Source organism: Xyrauchen texanus, chromosome 12 (genome assembly GCF_025860055.1).
Source record: "Xyrauchen texanus isolate HMW12.3.18 chromosome 12, RBS_HiC_50CHRs, whole genome shotgun sequence".
NCBI classification, from domain to species: domain Eukaryota; kingdom Metazoa; phylum Chordata; class Actinopteri; order Cypriniformes; family Catostomidae; genus Xyrauchen; species Xyrauchen texanus.
The window spans coordinates 35,281,364-35,304,888 of record NC_068287.1 but is presented as its reverse complement, the minus strand read 5'-3'; the positions used below and the strand labels follow the sequence as shown (position 1 = coordinate 35,304,888).

Sequence of the window (23,525 nt, the reverse complement as noted above, 5' to 3'; positions counted from 1 at the left end):
TGGGTAGCTCAGAGGGTATTGACACTGACTACCACCCCTAGAGTTGCGAGTTCAAATCCAGGGTGTGCTGAGGGACTCCAGCCAGGTCCTCTAAGCAACCACATTGGCCTGGTTGCTAGGAAGGGTAGAGTCACATGGGGTAACCTCCTCGTGGTCACGATTAGTGGTTCTCCCTCTCAATGGGGCGCCTGGTAAGTTGTGCGTGGATCACGGAGAACAGCATGAGCCTCCACATGCTGCGAGTCTACGTGGTGTCATGCACATTGTGCCACGTGATAAGATGCACGGATTGACTGTCTCAGAAGTGGAGGCAACTGAGACTTGTCCTCCGCCACCCGGATTGAGGCGAGTAACTACGCCACCATGAGGACCTAGTAAGTAGTGGGAATTGGGCATTCCAAATTGGGGTGAAAAGGGGATAAAAGAAAAAAAAGAAAAGAAAAAAGGAAAAAGGAATTCACCTAGGATAAGGATTTAACTAAGAGGATATTTGCACAAAGTAAAAAGCAACAAAAAGCATCTTCTTTGCACTAAGTGCAAATAGCCTCTAACGCTAATGCAAGCATACGTGGAGAGATGTGGTCCTCAAGACAAGAGGTTTAACACCAGGTGAGTTCAGTTGTTATTGTTGCGAGTACAGCAGTTTACCATCTTTTGCTATGTTTTGTTTATGAACATAAATGAAGTTGTCTAAAACACAATTTAATTTGATAAATAGATAGAATTTCATGCACTCACACAGCAAAATTCCATCAAATTGAATTGTTTTATAAAAATAAAATAATTTAATTTTCAGTAGCATCACATCTTAGGGTAAAGTGACCAATCTGTGTCCCCTTTAAAATTTAAAATGCCCCCTCAGGTAAATTATCCTGGCACCAACTCCTAAATATTTCCTTGGTTATGTCTAAAGTTCACTTGAATTCGAATTTGATTTTTCCTTGGAAGCTGATCTGAAACATGTTTGCTCCGGAGGTGGCTTCAAACAAAAACACGGTATATTAAATATATGAATAGTTTTCATCATTTACTCTCATTCCATCTCAGATATACATGACTTTCGTTCTTCTGAAAAATACAAATGAATATTTTTAGAAGATTATTTTAGCTTTGTAGATCCATGCAATACAAGTGAATGGTGATCAGACCTTTCAAGCTCCAGAAAGCACATAAAAGCTGCATAAATGTAATCCAAAAAACTCAAACAAAAAGGTTTCATGTATGTCTTCTGAAGTGATGAAATCTATTAAAAAAAGTGATTTTACTATAAATCTCCAAAAGTAAAAGTGGAGATTTATAGTAAAAAAGGACTTCAATATTGAACTGTTTCTTACCCACACTTATTATATCGCTTCTAAAGACATGTATTTAACCACTGGAGTCATATGGATTAATTTAAATGTTGCTTTTATGTGCTTTTTGGAGCTTTGACCATTAATTGGGACCATTAATTTGCATTGTATGTCCCACAGAGCTGAGATATTTTTCTAAAAATAGTTTGTGTTCAGCAGAAGAAAGTTCACTCAAAAAAAACGTACTCTCTCGAAGTCATTGACTCATTTATCAGTGTGGAAACAAGGAAGCTGCCTTTAGTTTCGGACAGAGGCCCTGATTTTAACAAGCCAGTTAAACAGGATTTGAGATGAGAAAGATTTCTGAGCAAAATTCACTCACTTTTCACTGGGCAGAAGCCCCAGCGTTGGTCTTTTCCGTAATCGTGGGTAGTGGCACACCAGTGAAAGCCGTCCTCCCTGCCCACACTGGTGCAGCTGTGGAACCACTGGCCATCATACAGGAAGGGAAAGTAACAGGGACTGCCTTGAGAGTTGCCTTGGATGGTATAGATTGCTATGAAGTAGTAGACAAATACAACTGTAACTCCTAGAATGCACTGAACTTGGAAAATTCCAATTCCTTGTAGCCACTGCATCTTTTTTAATTGTTAACTAAAATATGCTTATATGAAGCAACAGAACACGGAAGACACAATTATTTCGTCATTCCCACTATTGTTAACTTAATTCCCAGAGAATGACTCATATGGATAAAAGTGTCTGCAAAATGAATACAAGAAATGGACATACAAAAGTATTTTTACAAAAGTGTGAATACAAATATTTATGCAAAGTAACATTTTTAAATCAAACAACAGAAACATTTCAAATGTACATTTTGTATGAACAATTCCTTCAGCAAAAAAAGTAGTTTAGATACTAGTGTTTCCCCACTAGTATCTCTATAGATGTTATGTTAGAATGTTAAAAGGCATGTTAAAATAGATGTTACCTGGCTAATGGTGATATAGACAGTAAGAAGTACAGTTACAAATGAAATACTCTTCAGAAAATCAGACTGTGTTATAACATGACCTTAAACCACCATAATCAAAATTGCATATTGTCATGCTACCCAAGCAAAAAAACATGGATATAGTCATTACAGAAAATGCAAATATGATTTTTCAGTCAATAAGTAAACTGTTTCAATTTTACAGCAGTTTTGCTGTTGTTATGATTCAGTCCACATCTTGTATTCTGTCAGCTGTATAAAAGAATCAACATATATAACCTGACATCGTCTTTGAAGTGTAAAGGCAGTTGAAGTTAAATAGATGCAAGAAAGAACTAGAAAAGAAGAGTTTGTCAAGGCAAACATTGATGTTGCTTTGAAAAAGGCTTGAAACTGAAAGTTACAAAGGACTGAATTTTTAAAGCAGTTTAAAAAGCCTTGATGTTTGAAGGATGTACAGGCATTATATACTTACATAATCTCTATACAGTCCCAACACAACACTGGGTTAAATAATAGGTAGATAGACAGACAGCATGGATGGACGGACAGATGGACAGACAGACATATAGATAGACAAAAATGAAGTGAAGAAAATAAAGACAGAAAATTTGTATTTACTATCAAGAGAGGTGGTATAGGTCAATGGTGAAGCAGCCGACTGCAGTAAAACATAGGCTACTTCATAGTCAGATCATGTCTTAGCAGATTTAAGGAAGAGAAACAGAATTTTCACTATTTCCCTTTTTGCATTTTCACACTTTCTTCCTCCGAGTTGCCCCTCTGTAGGAATGCAGCTGTTACTATAGAAACCCCTGGGCATTCTGTCTGACTGTAAAGATTAGTTCAGTCAACAAAGACAGAGGAAATGAGAGACACCGAGAGAGAGCACATCGGTGTGAAGGAAGAGAAGTTAAACTAAGAGAAAAAGAAGCATAAATAAAAACGGGATATATCAGACTGAGGAATGGCGAGAAAGAGTGTGTTGTGTTCCTGTTCTACTGCTGCTGCAGTTCAGAGCTGCGGAAAAAGTAGGACACTCAATAAAAACAGACACGCTTAACTCTCACTCTCTCTAACTCTCTAACTCTCTCTCTCTCTCTCTCTCATGCAGTTTAATACTTGCATACACAAACAGCTCAGTGTTAGCATGATCTCAGTGGCAAATCTTTGTCAAGAAAACTCCAGAACCGACTTGCCACAGCAATGATACCAGCAAACACAGAGGTGAGAGAAAAGAGAGGGAGAGGTGTGTAGCTGGGGTCGACAAATAATGATGCCCAAAACCGGGAATAAGGAATTTAAAAACTAGAAAACTATATCATTTTTGTAAAATATTTGTATGCTTCTTAAAGAATTGTTACATGTTCAATAGAGTTATGCTCAATCGACAGCATCTGTGGCATTATGTTGATTAGCAAAAAATACATAAAAAATTAAGTATCAATCTATATATATATATATATATTACTCACCCCTCATTTATTTTTTATTTTTATAAAGGAAGGCATTTACAATGGAAATGAATGGGGCCAGTCCATAAAAAGTGACCATGTTTACATGACCTTAAGAAAATGGTTTATTCCAGGGGTTTGCAGAAAGCAGTGTTCTGAAACGTCATATAAACAAGAATGCAGTTTTCCTAAGGACATTTAAGGGATTAAGAGAAAGCAGTTTATCACACCTGGGTTTGTCCTGGAAAACACAATTTATGCTGCCATTTAAATGCATAAGTAGCATTTTACATGTTTTTGGAGAGTGCGAACAGCGGATGGAACAGACAGGATAACTAACGTCATATGATGGAGCCCAGCAACAAGTCAACTCAGCATAAAGAATTAAACATTTCTGGGAGTGCAGTAGGAAAAGCACACACACTATAAAAAAAATACCAATTTATACACACCAATTTAAAATGCAGACTATTGTCCATCACCTCCATGTCCGAGTTTGAAATAAAAGGGAAAGCCCACTATTGCAGAGCAATTCCGCTACAGGTTGCGGTGGAAAGTTAAGGAAACAAACACAGCAACAACTCTAAAATATCTGGAAATAAAGTGAAGCAACAGAATAAAATAGTGAAGTCTTCCTCAGTTGCCATGTTTGATATTTACACAAGCGTTGCAGGGAAATTATGTTGCAGTGAAGAAAGCCGCTTTATGATTGAGTCACATGTATACAGGAGTAAAGAGAAAGCTGAGAACACAGTGCATATATACGCATATGCCAATTGAGTCTTAAGCAGCTTTCTCCCAATAAATAGGTTTCTGGTGTCCATGTAAACAAGCTCAGTAAAATACACGTCGTTTCAAAAGTATAGCCACAAAACATTATACATGTTATCATGATTTTAGTGTGATAAGATCACATACTAACCTAATCTGTATAATGTTATATCCAATTACAGGGGATTACAGGGTTTCGTTATGACAACAAAGTAGCAACATTGGAAATAACGTTACTAAGATAAATATAACCACAAATTTAGCATTTTTTTTTAATAAAGGAGGTAAGAGTCTAAATAATTTTTTGTGGTAGTCAACATTGTGCCACAAATGTTTTCGACTGAGCTTAATTTTTATTGAACCCAGAACATTCCTTTAATTAAGCTCAAGGTTAATTAAGTAATAAAGGCATGAGAGGCTGTGATATCTTGTGCGTTTGCGATTTCTCAGGGCCAGTCTTCTCTGCTGGAGTAACATGCCTAATAAATATATATTTTTCATCCTTTCATTCTCATTGACCTTTTTGCCTATGTATTTTCAACTCTTTCCACTCCTACTTTATCTACAAACGAATAGAAAAAAAAAGTTTATCAAATCAGAATTTATTCCTCGATGCTTACAAGCAAAGTATGACAACTGTTTCACAAATCGTATCCTTAGCCGAAGCAGTGCGGGTATCTGAGCTACACCCCGTCAGGCCTTCAGAATTTCTGCAGAATCCCTCAACACTGCAAATGAATGAGCAACTAAAGTCAGCTTGTCAGATTCATCAGCCAATCAGATTGATATATTTATTTGTTCTTGGTGGGTTTGATCTTTAGGATATGTCCCAGTCCAGGCCTTCTAACTGGCCTTGAGTGATGCAATCACGCTTTAAGTGATGGATGTAATTTGAAAGCAAAGTGTGTGAGATCTTGCTGACGAGTCGGCTGTCATTAGTGCTGGTATTTCCATTGAGAAAGAGATCCTTATGGATTTAAAAACCTGAGATGTTCTGCATGATCGTGTGATTGATTAATTAAACAGGAGAGGAGGACAGATTTTCACTTCAATAAAGAAGTGCTTTTTGCATTGTTATTGCAACATCAGGAGTTTTGTAATTGTAAATTAGGCTGCTTGAGCATTCAATGCCAGATCAAGTTTTGAAAACTAACCGTGTACCCTGACGAAATTTTGCAAGCAATATTTTAATCGCAAATATTATTAGAGAGCTTTTTCTTGGAATTAGACCTCCTTGGTTGTGGCTTTCTAGCATGGACATATTTTTAAAATGTCAATTGGTATTATTAGTTGACTGCGATGTAATGTATGATATGGTATACGGTGTCTTAATAATTGTGAAACAGTGTTTTCTTAATGTCATGAATTACACTGAAAGCCTAGACTTAAAATGCATGGGCCGCAGCTGATATTGTGAAAATAGTCTCAGCTGAACGGCATTCAGTGAATAGGTCAGAGCTGTGCTTAATCATGAATTAAGCATGGATGTTGACCAATCAGCATCAAGGACTGGAACTATACGTTTTATTATGTGCATTTTAAACTACATGTTTGTATACAATGAATTCTCCCTCCCAAGGTGTCAACAACCAGTTACTAAATACAATGATTCAAATATCACATTAAATTCAGACTTTCAGCTCACAACTCATCTAAAAGCATAACTTCTTTTGCTTTGGCGCTTTAAATTCCAATGCAGAACAACAGTGTTCCATCTACACTGGCGGAAGGATGCAGAAACATTAATGGAACATAAAATCATGAAAAATACTTGGATCAAGTAATATATATATTTATTTTAAATGGAGCTAGTTCTAGAACCAGTTCTTGATTCCCAATCCTAGTGGAGATACTTGCCAAGAACAGACAAGGGAAAAATTATTATCAAAATGGAATATATCAAAGCCTACTGCAAAACCACGTTATCCGTCACTGGTAATGCACAGACCTGCAATGATGTAGGAAACCTCAAAACCTTTTTAAAACCAAGTCTGGTGAATGTGAAACTATTCATAATCATTATCATTTTGTTCAATAACATCTTTATCCAGAGCAATAGAAAATGTTCTCAATCATTATGAAACAACATAGCAAAATGTAATTACTGTGGGATAATGAATGACTATGATTTCAGACCTAAATGAGTAAACTATGAGACAGAGTGTCTCAGGAACTCAAGACTGTGAGATGACTGTGCCTCAGCAATCTATACTAACACGGCTGCCTTTTAATTACCTTCCCTTTTTGGTGGGTAGCCAATCAGTAATTTAGATTTGCCTTTGGCAAAAAATAAATAAGTCCACCCTCATGGAGAACATCCTAGTCTAAATATTACTGAGGGCCAGAAGACATATGGGCTTGTTTAGACTTCCTTTCCTCTGTCCAGACTAAATTTCGTTGCCCTTGTTTCTTTAATAAATCCCTCCTTTCTCAATTTCCTTCCCATTTACTCACCTATAATATATATTCTTCAATGAATCTCACAGTGAATTCTGAAACAGTACAAAATCACTATTAAATCACAAAGAAAGAAAGAAAGAAAGAAAGAAAGAAAGAAAGAAAGAAAGAAAATGTAATGTACTAACCTCGGTACGACCTGGAACATAGGTCCTGATTGTCATCATAGACTCGCCACAGTAACTTTTCAGGGGGTGGTCTTGCAGGTGGGGTGGTGGCGGCAGAGATATTGCCGCTGTTGAGAAGCAATTCAGGAGAGGGCAAGTAGGTGTCCAGTATCTCCAAGAACTTGCTGCAGCTCCAGGTCCAGCGGACCCGTGGAGGCTCATAGTCGCACCGAAACATACCCAGTGGAGATCTGTCGCCCAATGAGCTCACGTTGCCCACAGTGATCCCCAGGCAGAGGGAGGAACCAATGTTGAAGAGCCGCCCTCTAGACACCCATTTCCAAAGCTGGGCGACACCCGTGCAGGAAGAGGAAAGGTAGAGCATGTGATCTCGTACCCCCAAGCAGCCCAGTGCCCCCTCATGAAAAAATTTAAAATTGTCTGTTCCATCTGTATGTGCTATGGAAAAGAGAGAGAGTGATACACAGAAAGAGAGAAAGGGAATAGTTATTAAAGGAATATTATAGATAGTTACATTTTGTTAAGCCATACTATAGCTGTGGAGAAAAATAAAAAGCTGTGTGAGGAAATTTAGGTCATTATTTATTGATGATAAAAAGCTACTGACTAAGTTCTGAAATGGACTACAAGAGTTGTATGGACTTCAAAGTTTATATACCCTAAAATCAACCCCATACTGCTGAATCACTGACAAGCGCCATACCCCATCAGACATTTCTGCATCAATTCAACTATGATCACCTTTTCTTCTAGCGCTACTGATAGCGTGTTTGTGAGAGAAACTTCCAAAACATAAGTCCTGTCCTGTAGGAATTAGGAAGCAGTGTTAGCGCCAACTGTAATATTATACAAAACTATTATATTTAACCACAATCTTTCATGCGTGTTTCATTCTATTTAACATACACATTATGCAAAACTTCTACTGTATTCAATAAATAAATGTATGCATTACATATTATACAATTTTAAAAAATACAACTCGCTTTTGGCGCCACTCTGAGGATAATTCACCAGGTGTCGATACGTTCAACAACATTTCCAGCTACGACCACTGGGGGCAGTGCTTCAAATTTAGGATAACACAGACCAATTTCAGGAGCTGAAGTTTAGACCTATTCAATAAAAAGGTTATACAGGTAAATAATGACAGAAATTTCAGTTTCTGGTGAATTATTCCTTTAAAAGGTGCAGTATGTAAGATTCAGAAACCCGTGTTATTAATGACACCTATGGCCATTAATGAACTGCAGCCAGATACCTGATTCTTGTGTACGCGCCTGTTTAGTTGCAAGAAATCAGCTCACACAGTTATTTTTGGAACCCATTCAACTTAAATATTATTATCATTTGTTTACAAATTATTATTATTAATAATATATTAAAATAGTAATATATCTCAATCGTGCACCTTTTGTCACGGATCCACTCTCTCTTTCTTCCTCACTGCAGTCACAGTGCTCACTCTCCCCTGAGTTCTGATTACATGCACCTGCATACCATTAGAGGCTAATCAGTGCATATATACCCCACTTTCACACAAACTCTTTGGCTGTGTCTCGTTTGGAAGGATGCATCCTCCAGAGGTTGCATTGTCGGCCGCATACGTCATCGAGGCGGTCTTGTTATTTAATTTTTTTATAGGGAATGCCAAAAAGGTTAACAATTGTATAAATGTAAGTGCATATACATAAAAAGGAGAAAAAAAAATGAAACAATACAGCCTCAATGACTTATGAGGCAGACAAATGCGACCTCCGGAGGACGCAGCCTTCAAAAAGAGGCACAGCCTTTGTGTGAGGCTCCAGACCTTTCTACTATGTCAAACATAACCTGTGTCTTCATTATTGCCTGCAAGTATCATAAGACTGTTGTGAGTGACTATACCCTGTCTGGATATTTCTCACCAGCTGTTTGCCACTCTTCTCAACTACATTTACTCACAATGTTTACATCACTGTTTCAATCATCTGTTCAATAAACCCTGCTACTGAGTTCATATCTCTGCCTCCATGACACCTTTAATATTTAAACCCTTTCGCTTTCATTTTGACATTCTGAACTCTCCAGGAAGTCCTGTATGTGCCTGTTTGTAGGCAAGTTCACAGTAGTTTAGTTTGCTTCTTATACAAATTCTGGTAAAAATGGACCTTCAGTGTCGTTCTAAATGCATATTCTAAGTGCACCGAACTTTTGAGCATCTACATCTGAGATGTTGTTTGTGAGTAGTGCTCAAATATTGCAGACCGCTGTGAAGGCTAAAAAATAGGCACATGTGTGAGTAAACAGAGCAACGCTTTTCAATAATGTGCTGGAGCTGCGTGTGCATTTTATATATTAACTTATTAAACAGTCTTTTGTGATTCACAGAGCTATTGCACATCTTCAAGTGGCTTTGTACAAAATGCACGAGTCAAATTAACTACATTAATTGTGTTTTAATGGTTCTTTTGTCATTTTTGGAGCTTGACAGTAATGAACATGACTAACAAACAGTATCGGACTCGTTGGACCGATACCAGGTATCAGATCGGTGCATCCCTAGTATTTGCTTACATTTATCCTACATACCTGACTTTTAGTATAAAGAGAATATTGTTGAAATTATTTGAAAGTTACGAAGCAATGTAGCTTGTAATTCGTCAGCGTTAGCAGGCAAGATCAAGTTAGCTAAAATTACACAGATCAATCCTTATGGCACTATATTTCACATGCTTTGCAGTTATGTAAGCTTACCTGTCCAATAAGAACGCCAATTCAGGGTCAGTTGACATAAACGTCACATCCTTTGGATTTTCCAAGCAAAAGGGACGAGCTCCGTTTGCATGAAAATCAGTCTAGAGGCTTTAATAGGCAAAGGGAAGGGTTAATTTTTTACGTTGCGTTACAAGCCGTTCACACATCAGCTTGAAAATTGTTACATATTGCACATTTATCCCACCCCATCTTAGACGATAAATTTGATATCCGTGAAATTTAAAGTGTGGAAAAAAGAAAGCAATTAATAACAATGGTATGATCATCAAGACCCCATCAAAGTCAAATGAAGGCTAGTGTTATATCAATTGCTGATGGTGTTTTGATGGCAAACATAAACATTTACATAGGTTTCTAATGGTTTTACCCAACATTAGACTAAACGACTGATCCGACAGACAAAATTTGTCTCAAATTTCAAGTCATGAGTCGAAACTGTGTTTTTGTCTCACAACTATTTTCATTGTATATTATTACTGAAGTAGGATAAGCAAACCCCCTTTTCACCCACTCACATGTTCAACAAAAAGAATATCGTAGCCAACACAAGCAAAGCGCAAATCATGTATACGCAGTCCCACAGTTCTTTGTTGTAGGATTTTTTGTGTGTTATCTACACCTATGAATATAGACTTGATTTGGTTGCTAAACACTGACTTCAGATGAAAAGTCATTGTTTAAGGCAAATCTAGAGTTTCAGGTTAGTGCATTCTGGATTTCATAACAGCTGCTTTACTATGGCATACAGTGAATTCCAAATTAAGCATTTCATGCTGTGTTCTTTTACTTTCTGTTTTCATCTCTTTAGACTGTGGTTTTGGAACACATATGTCTGACTGCAAAATATAGGTAATCATTTACGAAAACAAAAAAAGCACTAAGGCAGTGGTGATATTTGGCAATATTCCTCGTGTAAGCACACACATTTATCCCAGTTTCACAATGGAATGTGAACCCCCTGCACCCATACATTATAGAGATGTGTACCGTATACTCACATTAGAGTAAGGATAAACACATATACCTGATTATGACCATGTATGTGTTATTTAGATCAGTAGTTCTCAACTGGTTTTGCTTCAAGACCCAGATTTTATATTGGGCATCAAGTGACATCCCATCACAGAATCAAAATTGTTTATCGTAGAAAAATAAAACTTAAATGTCCTTAAAATCAAACATTTAAATTAATGAATATTATGCGTATTGTATGTTTGTGAACAGTCACAAGAACTGTTATTGAAGGATGGGGCAGTTAAAACACAACTGGACTGCAAATCCATAAGTAAAGAATTTAATTCATGAATATTTCACATATCATGACTGTTTGATAGTTTATAATGCTGTTTGAGTGAACAGTTTAATATATTCAGATTTAATGTGTTGGATGTGTTATATTTTAATCTTAAAATTTAGTGCTATAAAAGTGGTGTACTGCATTTTAAATATGGCTCTATTGGAAGGGCTGCTTGATGTTAGCGAATCAATTAGCCACTGTTGGGCCATTTACATTGAAGTCTTAAAGGGCCAGACAGCTTAAAACCGAGCGTTTTAGACAGACGGCCAGAGACGGGGTGGAAAATTATTAAATATGACTAAATTATGAATGTTTTTGTGCATAAAAACTATACTAATATTATAAATGGAGTGGTGGTGGTGTAGTGGATTAAAGCACATAACCGGTAATCAGAAGGTTGCTGGTTCGATCCCCACAGCCACCACCATTGGGTCCTTGAGCAAGGCACATAACTCCAGGTTGCTCCGTGGGGACTGTCCCTGTAATAAGTGCACTGTAAGTCGCTTTGGATAAAAGCGTCTGCCAAATGCATAAACGTAAATGGACCACAGGAAAGATAATAAAATTATTTAAAATAAATAAATAAATAAATAAATATGTCATGACCCCTTTAAGCCTTTATTTTGAAGAATTTAATAAAAAAATTATATTTACATATTGAAAAAACTAAAAAATATTGATTTATGATCCTTATTATGTTTAGCAAAAATATATCTGCTACTTCCCACAAAATATTATTTTTCAACAGCTTATGTAAAATATAATAAGTATGGTACATATTTATGTCTATGACACATACATTAAATGCACATTTTACAGTAGATCGAAATTGATCATTTGATGCTGTCCTTGACAACAGAACACAAATGGAGAAATCCTGAATCATATAAAAGTGAAGAAATCCAATTAGGACAACTCTTTCCATGAGGCTATGATTCCACGTATTAATGACATTCAATCCGTGACAAACCAGGATTAAAACAGGATTCTGTCTATGCTTTTCTGCTTCTCTCTGCCTTCAGAACAGCAAAAGAATCTTGGGCATCATGTGACCTGAACAATCCATGTGATTGGTGGAGGCAAGACCCTAGGGAGCTATATTTCAGAAGGAAGGGTGGTACAAAAAGCGTGGTCACAAACATCAAAGCGTTTTTTTCCACTACATCCGACAGATGAAGGGAAAGCATAAATTAGTCATTAGATACGAGTAGGCTCAGACATTTCTTGAGCATCTTCTTAATGTTTTTATAAAGAATCAGGGCATTAATGAGACTGGCTAATTAAAATAAAAATGATATTTTAATGATGTTTCATAGTAATAAGATCATACATAAACAGATTTATAATGAGCTATATAATTACCAAATTCATAAAGTAAAATAGAAGACATATGTGTTATACATATGCAATTACACATCTATTACATGTACCATGTACCAATACCTTATGCCTTCAATATATACTTATCAAGTCTGATCTTGATCCTATTATTTTTGTTTGATGTATGCTAATCTGATTAAGTATACTTTGGCTTTATCAGGGAGCTAGCAATCAACTAAAGCTTATTCTTATTTTTCTCACTGCAGGCCAAGTGAAAGGAAATAAATGAAATGTATGTTTTCTGCGGTTTTCTTGAGGTGGAAGGGCATAGTGGTTAAAACTTAAGCCAGATAACCAGAAGGCTGCTGGTTCAATCCCTGCAAGGAGTGTGCTAAGAGCCATCATCATAATTGTGCCCTGGGGTATTGTCCCTGTAATAAGTGTACTGTCACTAAGAACAGAAGCATCTCCTAAATGACCTCTAACTTCCACAACTATGGTGTAACATGAAACACAATATCACCATAACAGCTGGCCCAGGAAGTCACATAAGCAGTAAACAATGTATAAAAAAAGAGTGAATTGATAATGCGGGTAGACACGTTGCAATGTGAAGGGTTTAATGTCATTAAAGTGACTGTAAAGCGGCAGAAAATGTGTGAAAAGATAAATAAATATGTTGCATTATGAGTAGCCTACTTTTTGTGTACTGGCACATATATTGAGTAGGGCTTGGTAAAAATACATTTTCTGGTGCATCGCAATCTTCTTTCGAACAGCATTGATATCGAATTTTAAATCCCAAGATCTACCTTTCTCAACCCTCTACAATGTGAGAAAATCACTCACATTTGCAACCAAATTTCAAGCTATGTAACTAAAAAGATATGATTAACCACTGGCTAAATGTTCTCACCAGTGATTGAGTAGTATAGTGGCGAAAAAGTTTACCACGAGATCCTTTTGCTGCATGTTGAGAGTAAAGATTGGGTTGACTTGTTCCGTGTAATGTGTGTCCAAAGACGAAATCCATGCAATCAATTTTTCATTGAATAATGTCCCTTTTAATATCCTTTCTGTTCTTTACGCACCAAAAACAACAAAAAAAATAGAATCATTTCATTTTAATCACACATAGCATGGATGAAGCCATGTGACTCCTCGCTTGTTAATATGCGCTCAACAAAAATACTTCTGTTATATGCTCGCTGACCTGCCACTATTCTTAAAAAGACAGTACCGTTTTAGCACGCGTTTACAAATCAAATGTAAATACTTGTAAATATTACAAACTATGCAATTTGTAACAAATGTATATAAGCACTTTCAATACATATTAAAGGAATACACAGAATTTGTACATTTTGAAAAAAATCAAATGTGACCAAAAAACTAATAACAAAATTAAAAAAAAATTACATTTACCAAGTTAGTAGGTTCCCTGTATAATTAACAGTATTAGCTGAGAGAAATGACTTTCATATGGATGCAAGCAAAATGGACATCGCAACTGAAATATGAATTGGAACTGAAACTAAATCAAATTCTAATCAAATCAAGAGCTTCTGAATGAAAATTAAATCAGGAAATCTGTATAAATACCTTCCCCTAATGTCGATAATATAATTTTATATAACACCCAGCCCAAGTGTACAGTCCATAAGATGTTTGTCAGTCACAATTCGTATGAGATTATTCGCACAAAAACGTACAACTTGCATATCATCCAATCACATATGCTTCACAAACACACATTCGGAAGTGTTGCTTTCTTCCATTTTACACATCAGCCCTATTAACATTAATGTCATGGTTTGTTTGCACTCTATGGTTAGGTTTAGGGATGGGTTATGGGTTAAAGATACAAAAACAGTTTTGGATCAACATGGATCAAATGCCACATCGGGAACTACAAGGACAAGAGGGAAGCGTCTCTCATTGGTGGGTGTAAAACTCATACGATTTTGTACAATTTAATTCACCACCTTGAGCTATTGTGACAAATTCTCGTGAGATCTGTTTGGAGTAGTCTGACTATTGAGTAGTCTGACAGCTTACAGGAAGAACTTATTTATCAGTCTGTGGTTTTGGCATTAATGCTTCTTAATCCAGATGGTTAGGCATGGAGGAAGCTGCACAGCCATATGAATTATTTCAGATCATTAGTTATATAATGCTGATGATGACATTGATACAACTAGCGTGGGTGAAATCTGTGCAGGCTTTTCTTCACATTTGATGAAATGTTCCTGATAAATTGTTGTTGCGTATTTAAGGATCTAAAGTGGAAAAAAACGGGTCTGATGTAAGATTTCCCGTCTGAAACAGTCAAGTTAGCACATAAACAATGTACGCCACATCACTTAATCGGAGCAGAAAGCTAACTAGCACTTTAGAAGCGGATTGGTTGTTGCCTGAGGAGGAATGCCATTACCATAGCAATTAGCCATGTTCTGAGTCTAACAAGGGTCAGGGGTTGTACACTAAAAAACTGTTTTGCTGATTTTACAGACTAACTTTCATGAAACAGAGACTTTATACTTTAACGTATGGAACTATACTTTTGAACCTTCTTCAAATCGCTTATGTCTAACTGGAACACCGCTCACGTTTGCCAACATATTAAAAACTATTTGATGAGAATTCTGAATTTGGGGTGCAAATCCCATAAAAATAAGAACAAAAAAGAAAACATAGAAGAAACCAGCTCTAAGTAGGGGGGACCAGTAGTCCATAGAAGGGTGTATGAGCTTAGTCATGTGGTGGTATGTGGTTTTCTTGAACCCTGATTCTGAGCTACCAAAGCAAATCTTTTATTATTATGACAGATGTATTTTTGTTTCTCCTTCCCCATTTTTCGGGAGGGGAGATATAATACGGGAGAGTCCAGAAAAACATTGAGTTGGGGGGAGTGAGGTAACAAGCCAGCTGGGAGACAGGGAGGAGAAAGGGAGCAAAAGAGTGCAAAAAGAGGTCAGGGTTTTTGCATAGATTATCCTTTTGTTCTGTAAACACAGAGGTTGACCAACACACAGGAAATTCCGGCCGGCATTTGTTTGTCTGCTCCCGATCCAACCCCAAATAAGCTAGAAACAGATCTAAAGTAAATGTTTACTCCCAGGTTTGGGTGTAAACCCCACTAACCTACACTGCTTCTTTTATCTATTGTATTTTAATATTCTCTGTTTATTGAGTTTTACCTCCTGGGACCCAGCAATTCATTTTTGTCCTCTCGAGGACATCATTTTTTGTGAATATCTCTGAGTGCATACAGTATATGCCATTTTTATACAGTGAATCTTGTGCTCTAAACACTAAAATAACATTTAAAAATCCTTTCACAGTAACTGCCATTATGCTGGGTCTCATGAGAGCCAAAGAGCCAAAAACTCAATGATAACACTGAACTCAATGGCCTTTTCATGTTACCTGAAATTCACATTAAAGCTGATTTTTGGATGTATAAATACTTGTCTTTCTCCTACCCAGTGTTCATTTTTACACAATTATTGAGTCTTCTGGATGAAAATGTCCTTTAAAACTACAGTCAATTTTTCGTTATGTCATTAAATCTTTTTAGTCAGATTTACTCTTACTAAAATACCATATAATTTTACTCAATGAAAATATTATATTTTAGTTGATAATTATGTGCAAACTGTCAAACTGTAACAGTCCAATCTTTAATAAACTATTCAAACATTTATATATCGTGAATATCATGAAATAATAGCATATAATGAATATACTGAACTTTTAGCTAATCTTTATAAGTTAGTTTGCTGTATTCTGAATTCGTCATGCTTTAATTTCCCACATTTTAGACAGTTTAGGATATTTCATCGCGTGTAGCATGTTATTTCCAGAAACAACGTATTCACAACACAAGTTACGCAATGCATGTTACGGATATAATGGCTAGCATTTAGTTCAAGTCCACCTGTTCACTCACTTAATTTCTGTGCAGATGTAAGATGTAATATTACATACAATATGTACATACATACATACGTTGTGATTATTATCATGTATGAATGCAAGAAAGTAAGTCATATCTGGGGTGGCATAAGGGTGATTAAATAATAAGAGAATTTCATTATTTGGTTAACTACCCCTTTTAAAGAATTACATTTTAACAGTAAGAATACACATATTTTTGTCCATAATAATGAAGGCAGTTTCAAGGATCGGGTATCTGTGCTAGCCTGCAAAGTTACAGTTGCTCTAAAACACAAATATAAATGGGGTGATAAAGCATAATTCATTCAGAATTCAGAATCTGAATTTCCTTAGATTGCCACTACAGCAGTCTCCCCCAGTCAGATTTTAGATGACGTGTTTTGGGGTGTTTAACAACAGTGCAAGGTTCCTCTAAACGTCGTTCTTTTCTTTCTTGTTTAATAGGGTCGTGACAGTCCCTGGCAGAGAGGTGCAAAAATGTATCCTGTGTATCTGCTGAACTGTGGAGTTCAGAGAGGCACTAAAAACGACATAAGACCACCGAGACGGTGGACAGCAGTCAGCTGTGCTCATTATTGTATAATCGGATAATTTAGGGCACATCTGCTCGTGGGTTGAAGCAAATAAAGCACACGAGAACACAGTTTAACAGGGCAGTGAGAAACCAACAGTGCTTCTGCAAACAAGCATTACGAATGACCATTTAAAATGGACAAAAATGTCCTTTCACACACTAAAATTTGCGCTATAAAACATAAAAGCAGAGCACTCCCCTCCCCCTGCTCCCTCTTCCTCCTCTCACATCTGGATCCACTCAGAGATTGGACTTTCGTGGCATTCCTTCACATCAGTGCAGCCACAGAGCCGACACAACACCACAGCTCTCCAAATAAAACCAAACCCTCATTATTAGTATTGTTTTTAAATCACAGAACTCTTCAATAACCATTACAACAAAAAAGAGAGAAAAGGCAGAAGGTCAAAATGAGGTGTTAGTGAACTTATGGATTTCTAAGTCTCATTAAAACATTATTTACACTTTGACTAGTTGATTAATTTGTCGACTAACAATATCAAACAGTGTATGTATACGCATCACAAGAGATGTTTATCATATAGCCTACCACAGTGTCATTTCCTCAAATTCTGTTTTGTTTTTAATAGAATTATGTGGTGGAAATGATAGTGATGGAAATGACATGTGAAAGTTTTTGAAATAAAATGGTCGACTCCTTTGTCTTGCTGAGGCTTATTTCATAGCTAACATTTAATGTATCCTTAATACACACAACTAAATAATTGTCACATTTTCTGCATAATTTGGCAACATTAAAGCTTGATTGGAAATGATGACCAATAAAATATTCAGCTCACAAGTGATATTTCCCTTTTTTTTTTTTTTTTTCAAACATCATTTGTCTCATATTTCATCTCACGCTCTTCACTGACACTTTCGTCGACTTTGTTAACTTTTAAAAAAAATTTTAAAGGGGCTACATTTTTTGGTGTGTTGGAAATGACGACACAGACGTTTAATATCTAAAGTCTGGGTCTGGGACATGGTAAAAACAATACAATCTAAAGGCTGTCCAAAAAAGGCATTTAAAGGTCCAAAATATATGACGATGGCTTGGTAACAGTTTCTAGGTCCGTTTTTATGTGACCTTCACATAACAAAACAAAAAAGGTTTAAATCTGTTTTTACTGAAAAAAACAACAACTCTGGGACTTGAAATTGCCCACAGTTGCAGAAGACACCCAGTGAACCATAATGAACCATTACAAATGTTTCCTACCTGAGTGCACGGTGCTCCACTCCAGGCTTAACACCAAAAATAAATATAAAGTGCATCTGCAAACAATCATACACGGGCGTCTCCAATTGCACTCCCGGTTTCCGTTGCCGTGTTGATGCATGCCCGCGGAAAGGTGAAACGAAGAGAACAACGGCTAATTTGCCCCTCTCCTGTAGAGAGAAAAGCAGGAATGGAGAAGGAGAGAAGGATGTCAGCGTGGCTATGTGGACTGTGATGAGCTCGGAGTGAATGAACTGCACACATCGCACACTTTCACCGCACACGCGCACAGTCAGTCCTGTGCAAGTGAAGGAAGGCGGAGAAATGAGTTTGAATGACAAACCGACCGACACCCGGGATAGATAGAGTGGTAGAGAATTTATTAGAAGTTAGAAACTTTTGCCTCTGAGGAAATTCACAAATCAGGACTGAGACGAAATTTATCCGTTTTTAGGACTGTAGCCTAATTGGTTTGTCTTAAAAAAAAAAATTTTTAAATAACAATAATAATAATAAAAATCCCAGATTTCCTTGAACCGCAAACTATGCGGTCTGAGATCAAAAGTTATCGTTCATTGTGTCGTTTATATTTGCTCTTTAGCGTTACTGACTCATTCAACACAGGTTTCACTTGAGGGAAGAAAATGCAAACTTGGAAGTCTACTTTGACCAAATAAGAAGGAATTTCCCTCATAGCACACGTACGTCACCCAGACGTGCGTTTACATTGTTTGCTCATCTGCAAAACGTCTAGAGGCATGCCAATAAGTCTCGGATGGCAATTAAATATTCAGCAGATGTCTTTGTGACGTTTATGATTTAGAATGTTTGTAAATCTGATCATTTAAAGATGTTTAGCCGGCGTTAATTTTATTGGAATGCTCAGAATCTCAGAGATGTATTATGTGTTATATGGGTAATGAATTAAGTAAATGTTCCAACTTATTTCTGGCAAGAAGCTGAGGTACAATATGTTCCATTGCAACTACATTTACACAGGCCATGAATTAAAGTTGAATTAAAATGTGTAACGATGTGTGATTGTGCTTCTTCTTAATGCAGATGACCCGGGTTCAATTCCACCTTTTGTCCCACTATTTCCCCATTTCCTGTTTTTATATTTCCTTTAATAATAAATAATAAATTAATATAAAGATTGGTTGCCTTGCAGTGTTTGGTCATAGTGAAGGATGGGGAGATGAGAGAAAGGTTTGATCTGATTATGAAAATTATGTTTCAAATCAGCAATAAAATTGTATAATATTGGAATCATAAATTGTCCTTCTTTACCTCATATTATGCTAAAACACGCAATTTTCCCGGCTTGTAAAGCTAATGCGCATGTGGGTTAGCTAAGTGATTGACAGGCAATGTCTGTATCTAAAAGGTGATTGGCTCTTTTACCTGTAAGGTGGGACTTCCTTTCTACATCCATTGACCGTTGACCTCTAGAGCTTCTTGGTTGAGCGTTCCGATTTCTCCCATTCATTTTAAATAGAAGTGGCCCATGCTCTGGTTGAGTGGATAGTTTCGGCGCAGCCTATTCTTTTCCTTGCGGCTCACACTGAACACAACGGCTCTGGGTGCAGTAGACAATTAAAATAATCAGGAGATTATAGAAAAGAAACAAAAGCAGAAAAAAATATTTTTACCAAACCTACAGTACTCTACAATGCCTGCATGCATTGGACTTTTGCCAGTGTTGTATAGCCTACATATAGAGACAGTTTTGAAGAGGCGGATCACTGGTATTCAGTCATATCAACTTTATTTTTAAAGCACATTTATATACAACAACAGTTAAACCAAAGTGCTGTACAAAATAGATAAAAGAGTGACATAGTATAAACAAATATCTAAAACAATCAAGTTTTATATAAAACGACTCTAGATATTATTAAAAGATATGGAAGGCAGATAAGTTTTAAGAGAAGTCTTAAAATTAGACAAGGATGGGGCCAACCTCACACGAGTAGGGAGACTGTTCCAAAGCTTGGAGGCAACAACAGAGAATGCTCGATCTCTCTTAGACTTGTAACGACAGCGGGGAACAGATAGAAAAAGTTGGTTACAAGATCTCAGCATTCTAGGAGGTGAGTATGGGTTAAAAAAAGTCACAAATTAATTGTGGAACATGACTAGACAGGGCTTTGGAGACACAGATCAAAATTTTTAAATCACATCTATACCTGAATGGTAGCCAGTGCAGGGAAGCCAGTACAGGTGTAATGTGCTCAGTTTATCTAGTCCCCATTAAAAATCTTGCTGCAACTGAGAAAAGGATGACTGAGGCAAGCCAACATACAGGGAAATGCAATAATCCAGCCGTGAGGTAATGAGAGCATGGACTACAGTTTCAAGATCTTGACTAGTAAGAACATGTTTCAACATTGTAATTGATCTTAACTGGAAAAAACATCCTCTCGTAACGGCACATATTTGTCTTTCGAAAAGTAATGATGTGTCAAAAATGACCCCAAGATTTTTGACATTCTTATGTGTCTAAGGTAATAGAGGCCCTAACTGGGCTTCGATGACAGAGGACGAACCAGGCGGGCCAAAGATCATCACTTCCGTCTTGGTTTCATTTAATTGCAGAAAGTTATCTGCCATCCAACATCTAATTTCCTCAAAACACTAAAATACAAAACACTTTAAATTAGATGCAGCAGAGCAGCTACTACCAGGTCTGACTGGCAAATGAAATTGGGAGTCGTCAGCATAGCAGTGATAGGATATATTGAACTTCTGAAAAATGGTGCGCAGTGGAAGAGTGAACAATGATGGTCCCAGAATAGAGCCCTCGGGCACACCACATGATAGTGGGGCTGTTGAGGTGGAACAATATCAGAAACTGCTCTCTTTTAGTTAGGAGGCAAACCACTGCAGAGCCAGACCCTGAATACCAGCAATACACTCCAGCCTTTTATATGATCAATAGTGTCAAATGCTGATCCAATAAAACTACATGATCCCAAATCAAGAGTGAGCAAAATATCATTAGTGACCTTCAGGAGCTTCTGTGCTATGAAACATTCTGAAGCCAGACTGATATTTATCCAAAATGTTGAAGGAGTAAAAATATGTGTTTAGCTGAGAATAAACAACCTCTTTCAGCCGCTTAGAAATGAACAGCAAATTGGAGATGGGCCTATAGTTGGTATATACAGTAGGATCAAGATGTGGTTTTTTGAGCAATTGCAGTTGCATGTTTATCTCTAACTGGAACTACCCCACTAGCTAGTAAGCTATTGATAATAGGGCTAAATGTAGCAAAACATTTTTGAATAAACCTGGAGGCAGAACATCAGCCTTGCCATTAGAACTCTTCATCACAGACACCAAATCAACAAGGTGGGCTGAGGAGACTGTCTGAAATCATGTTGAACAGCCAAGAGACTGAGCTACCAGTGGTAAATGAAATTTCAAGGGCTTAATAGAGGCCTTAATTTCTTGGACTTTATAGTTAGAAAAGTGCAGACATTTTTCACAGGTCTCAGCGTACACCTCCTGAGAGGCAACTGACATGGGAAGTAGCACAGATTCAGTCGCTCTTAAACAGCACTTTAGGCCTGTTCACATTTTCTGAAATCAATTTAGAAAGGAAATTTAATTTGGCCAATTTCACAGATTTTTTTTTTATAGTTATTTAAACAGGCTCTTGGAATCTTGTATGCCTGGAGACCTGGAGCTTGTCTTTCTTCCACTTACTCTCAGCCTTTCAGCACTCTTGTCTGAGAGAATGGGTGGTGTCATTAAAACAAGGTGGGGACCCTTATGCTTAGTTTTCCTGGGTTTAACAGGAGCAACAACATTTAAAGCAGAAGAACATGATTTATTGAAAGTTTCAATCAGCTCCTCAGTATCCAACCCTATAAGAGCATAGTTAGAAAAATTAGCTTGATAGTAATCTACAGATTGTCCGGCCGTTGCCATAGGGACCTAAAAAAGAGACGTGGCCAATGTGAAATCCCAAACGTGACACGTTGCTCACGCCTCGCTCATGCCCCTCTCAAAGAGTGTGTGAATCCGGTGTTTAGCAGCACTTACGAGATGGGGTGTTCAAGCAAAAACTTGTTTTGTTTCGCTTCAACCCATTAGCATATTACACATTCTGCATAGGGCACCATCTTACCCGAGGGGGTTACCAAAAACCCAGGAGCAGCGCTCGCACCACGCATCGCATTTTGGACGGGGTTACCGGAAGCGACGCCAAATATAGATACCAAGCACCAAGCAATCGACAGAATGGCCCATTGCTCGTCACAAATGCTTAGGACAACAACAACAACAACAAAAACTCTGATTAACATACTCTGTGTCTCAATCAGCTCCATATGTCGTGGATCAGTATTTAGTGAACACGAATTGGGGCACTGGCAAGGGTACTGATCCACTGAAAATTGGGACACTTATGATGCTGATCCCTTTGGTAAATATGTTTGTCTTCTCAACATGAAACTAATGTGGAAATACTGACAAACATGAAAGTTGTTTGTAACCTTGCCTAGGCGCCGAAATGTATTAAATATTACAGAACGTAATTATAGAAATAATTATGGCTTTAGTAAGACTGAGTTTCAGATGTTTCAGATCATAGAGATTAATGAAAGTGGCGCAATAAATGGACGTAACGTGAATGAACGCTAGGTGAATCATAAGTGACTCACGTAGCCTAAAGTTTTTTGGCTGGAAACTGAACAAATGAACAAAATAACTGGACAAGAATGACCGGCATTTGTTTTTAACTACTCATAGACCTGTCTAAATATTAATAGATCATCTGGTTAGAATTCAAGGCACTATACTTTATGCAGCCTTAATGCCATTATGCATCATGCAATTTGTTACTGTCTTGTAAAAAGACATAGGCAAGCCGATTTGAAACATCCATCGGAGGAAGAAAGAAGAGGAGGAGGAAGAGGGAGAGGTAATCTCTCATTGCACACTCTAATCTCTAACCACATTTTAATTATTAATTAGGTGTATTTTTTTTATGTTTTAAACTTATTGATAGGAGAGCATCTTGATAGGAGAGCATCTTGCAGTTGATGGAGATTTGTGGGATGCACATCCAGGGCACGAAGCTCCCGTTCCACCACATCCCAAAGATGCTCTATTGGGTTGAGATCTGGTGACTGTGGGGGCCATTTGTAGTACAGTGAACTCATTGTCATGTTCAAGAAACCAATTTGAAATGATTCGAGCTTTGTGACATGGTGCATTATCCTGCTGGAAGTAGCCATCAGAGGATGGGTACATGGTGACCATAAAGGGATGGACATGGTCAGAAACA

The 23,525-nt window shown here is 37.2% G+C and overlaps 1 protein-coding gene across 1 annotated transcript in view; it reads right to left on the bottom strand.

The window, feature by feature from the left end:
• mrc2 (mannose receptor, C type 2) overlaps positions 1–18,511 on the bottom strand; it is a 46,728-nt gene extending 28,217 nt beyond the window's left edge. Inside the window, exons 1-3 of the mRNA XM_052138790.1 lie at positions 18,230–18,511; positions 7,100–7,537; positions 1,675–1,848 (exon numbers count right to left, since the gene is read on the bottom strand). Of these exons, the coding sequence (XP_051994750.1) occupies positions 1,675–1,848; positions 7,100–7,537; positions 18,230–18,350 (733 nt within the window). The 5' untranslated portion in view covers positions 18,351–18,511. The remainder of the gene's footprint in view (positions 1–1,674; positions 1,849–7,099; positions 7,538–18,229) is intronic.
• Between the last annotated feature and the right edge of the window lie 5,014 nt (positions 18,512–23,525).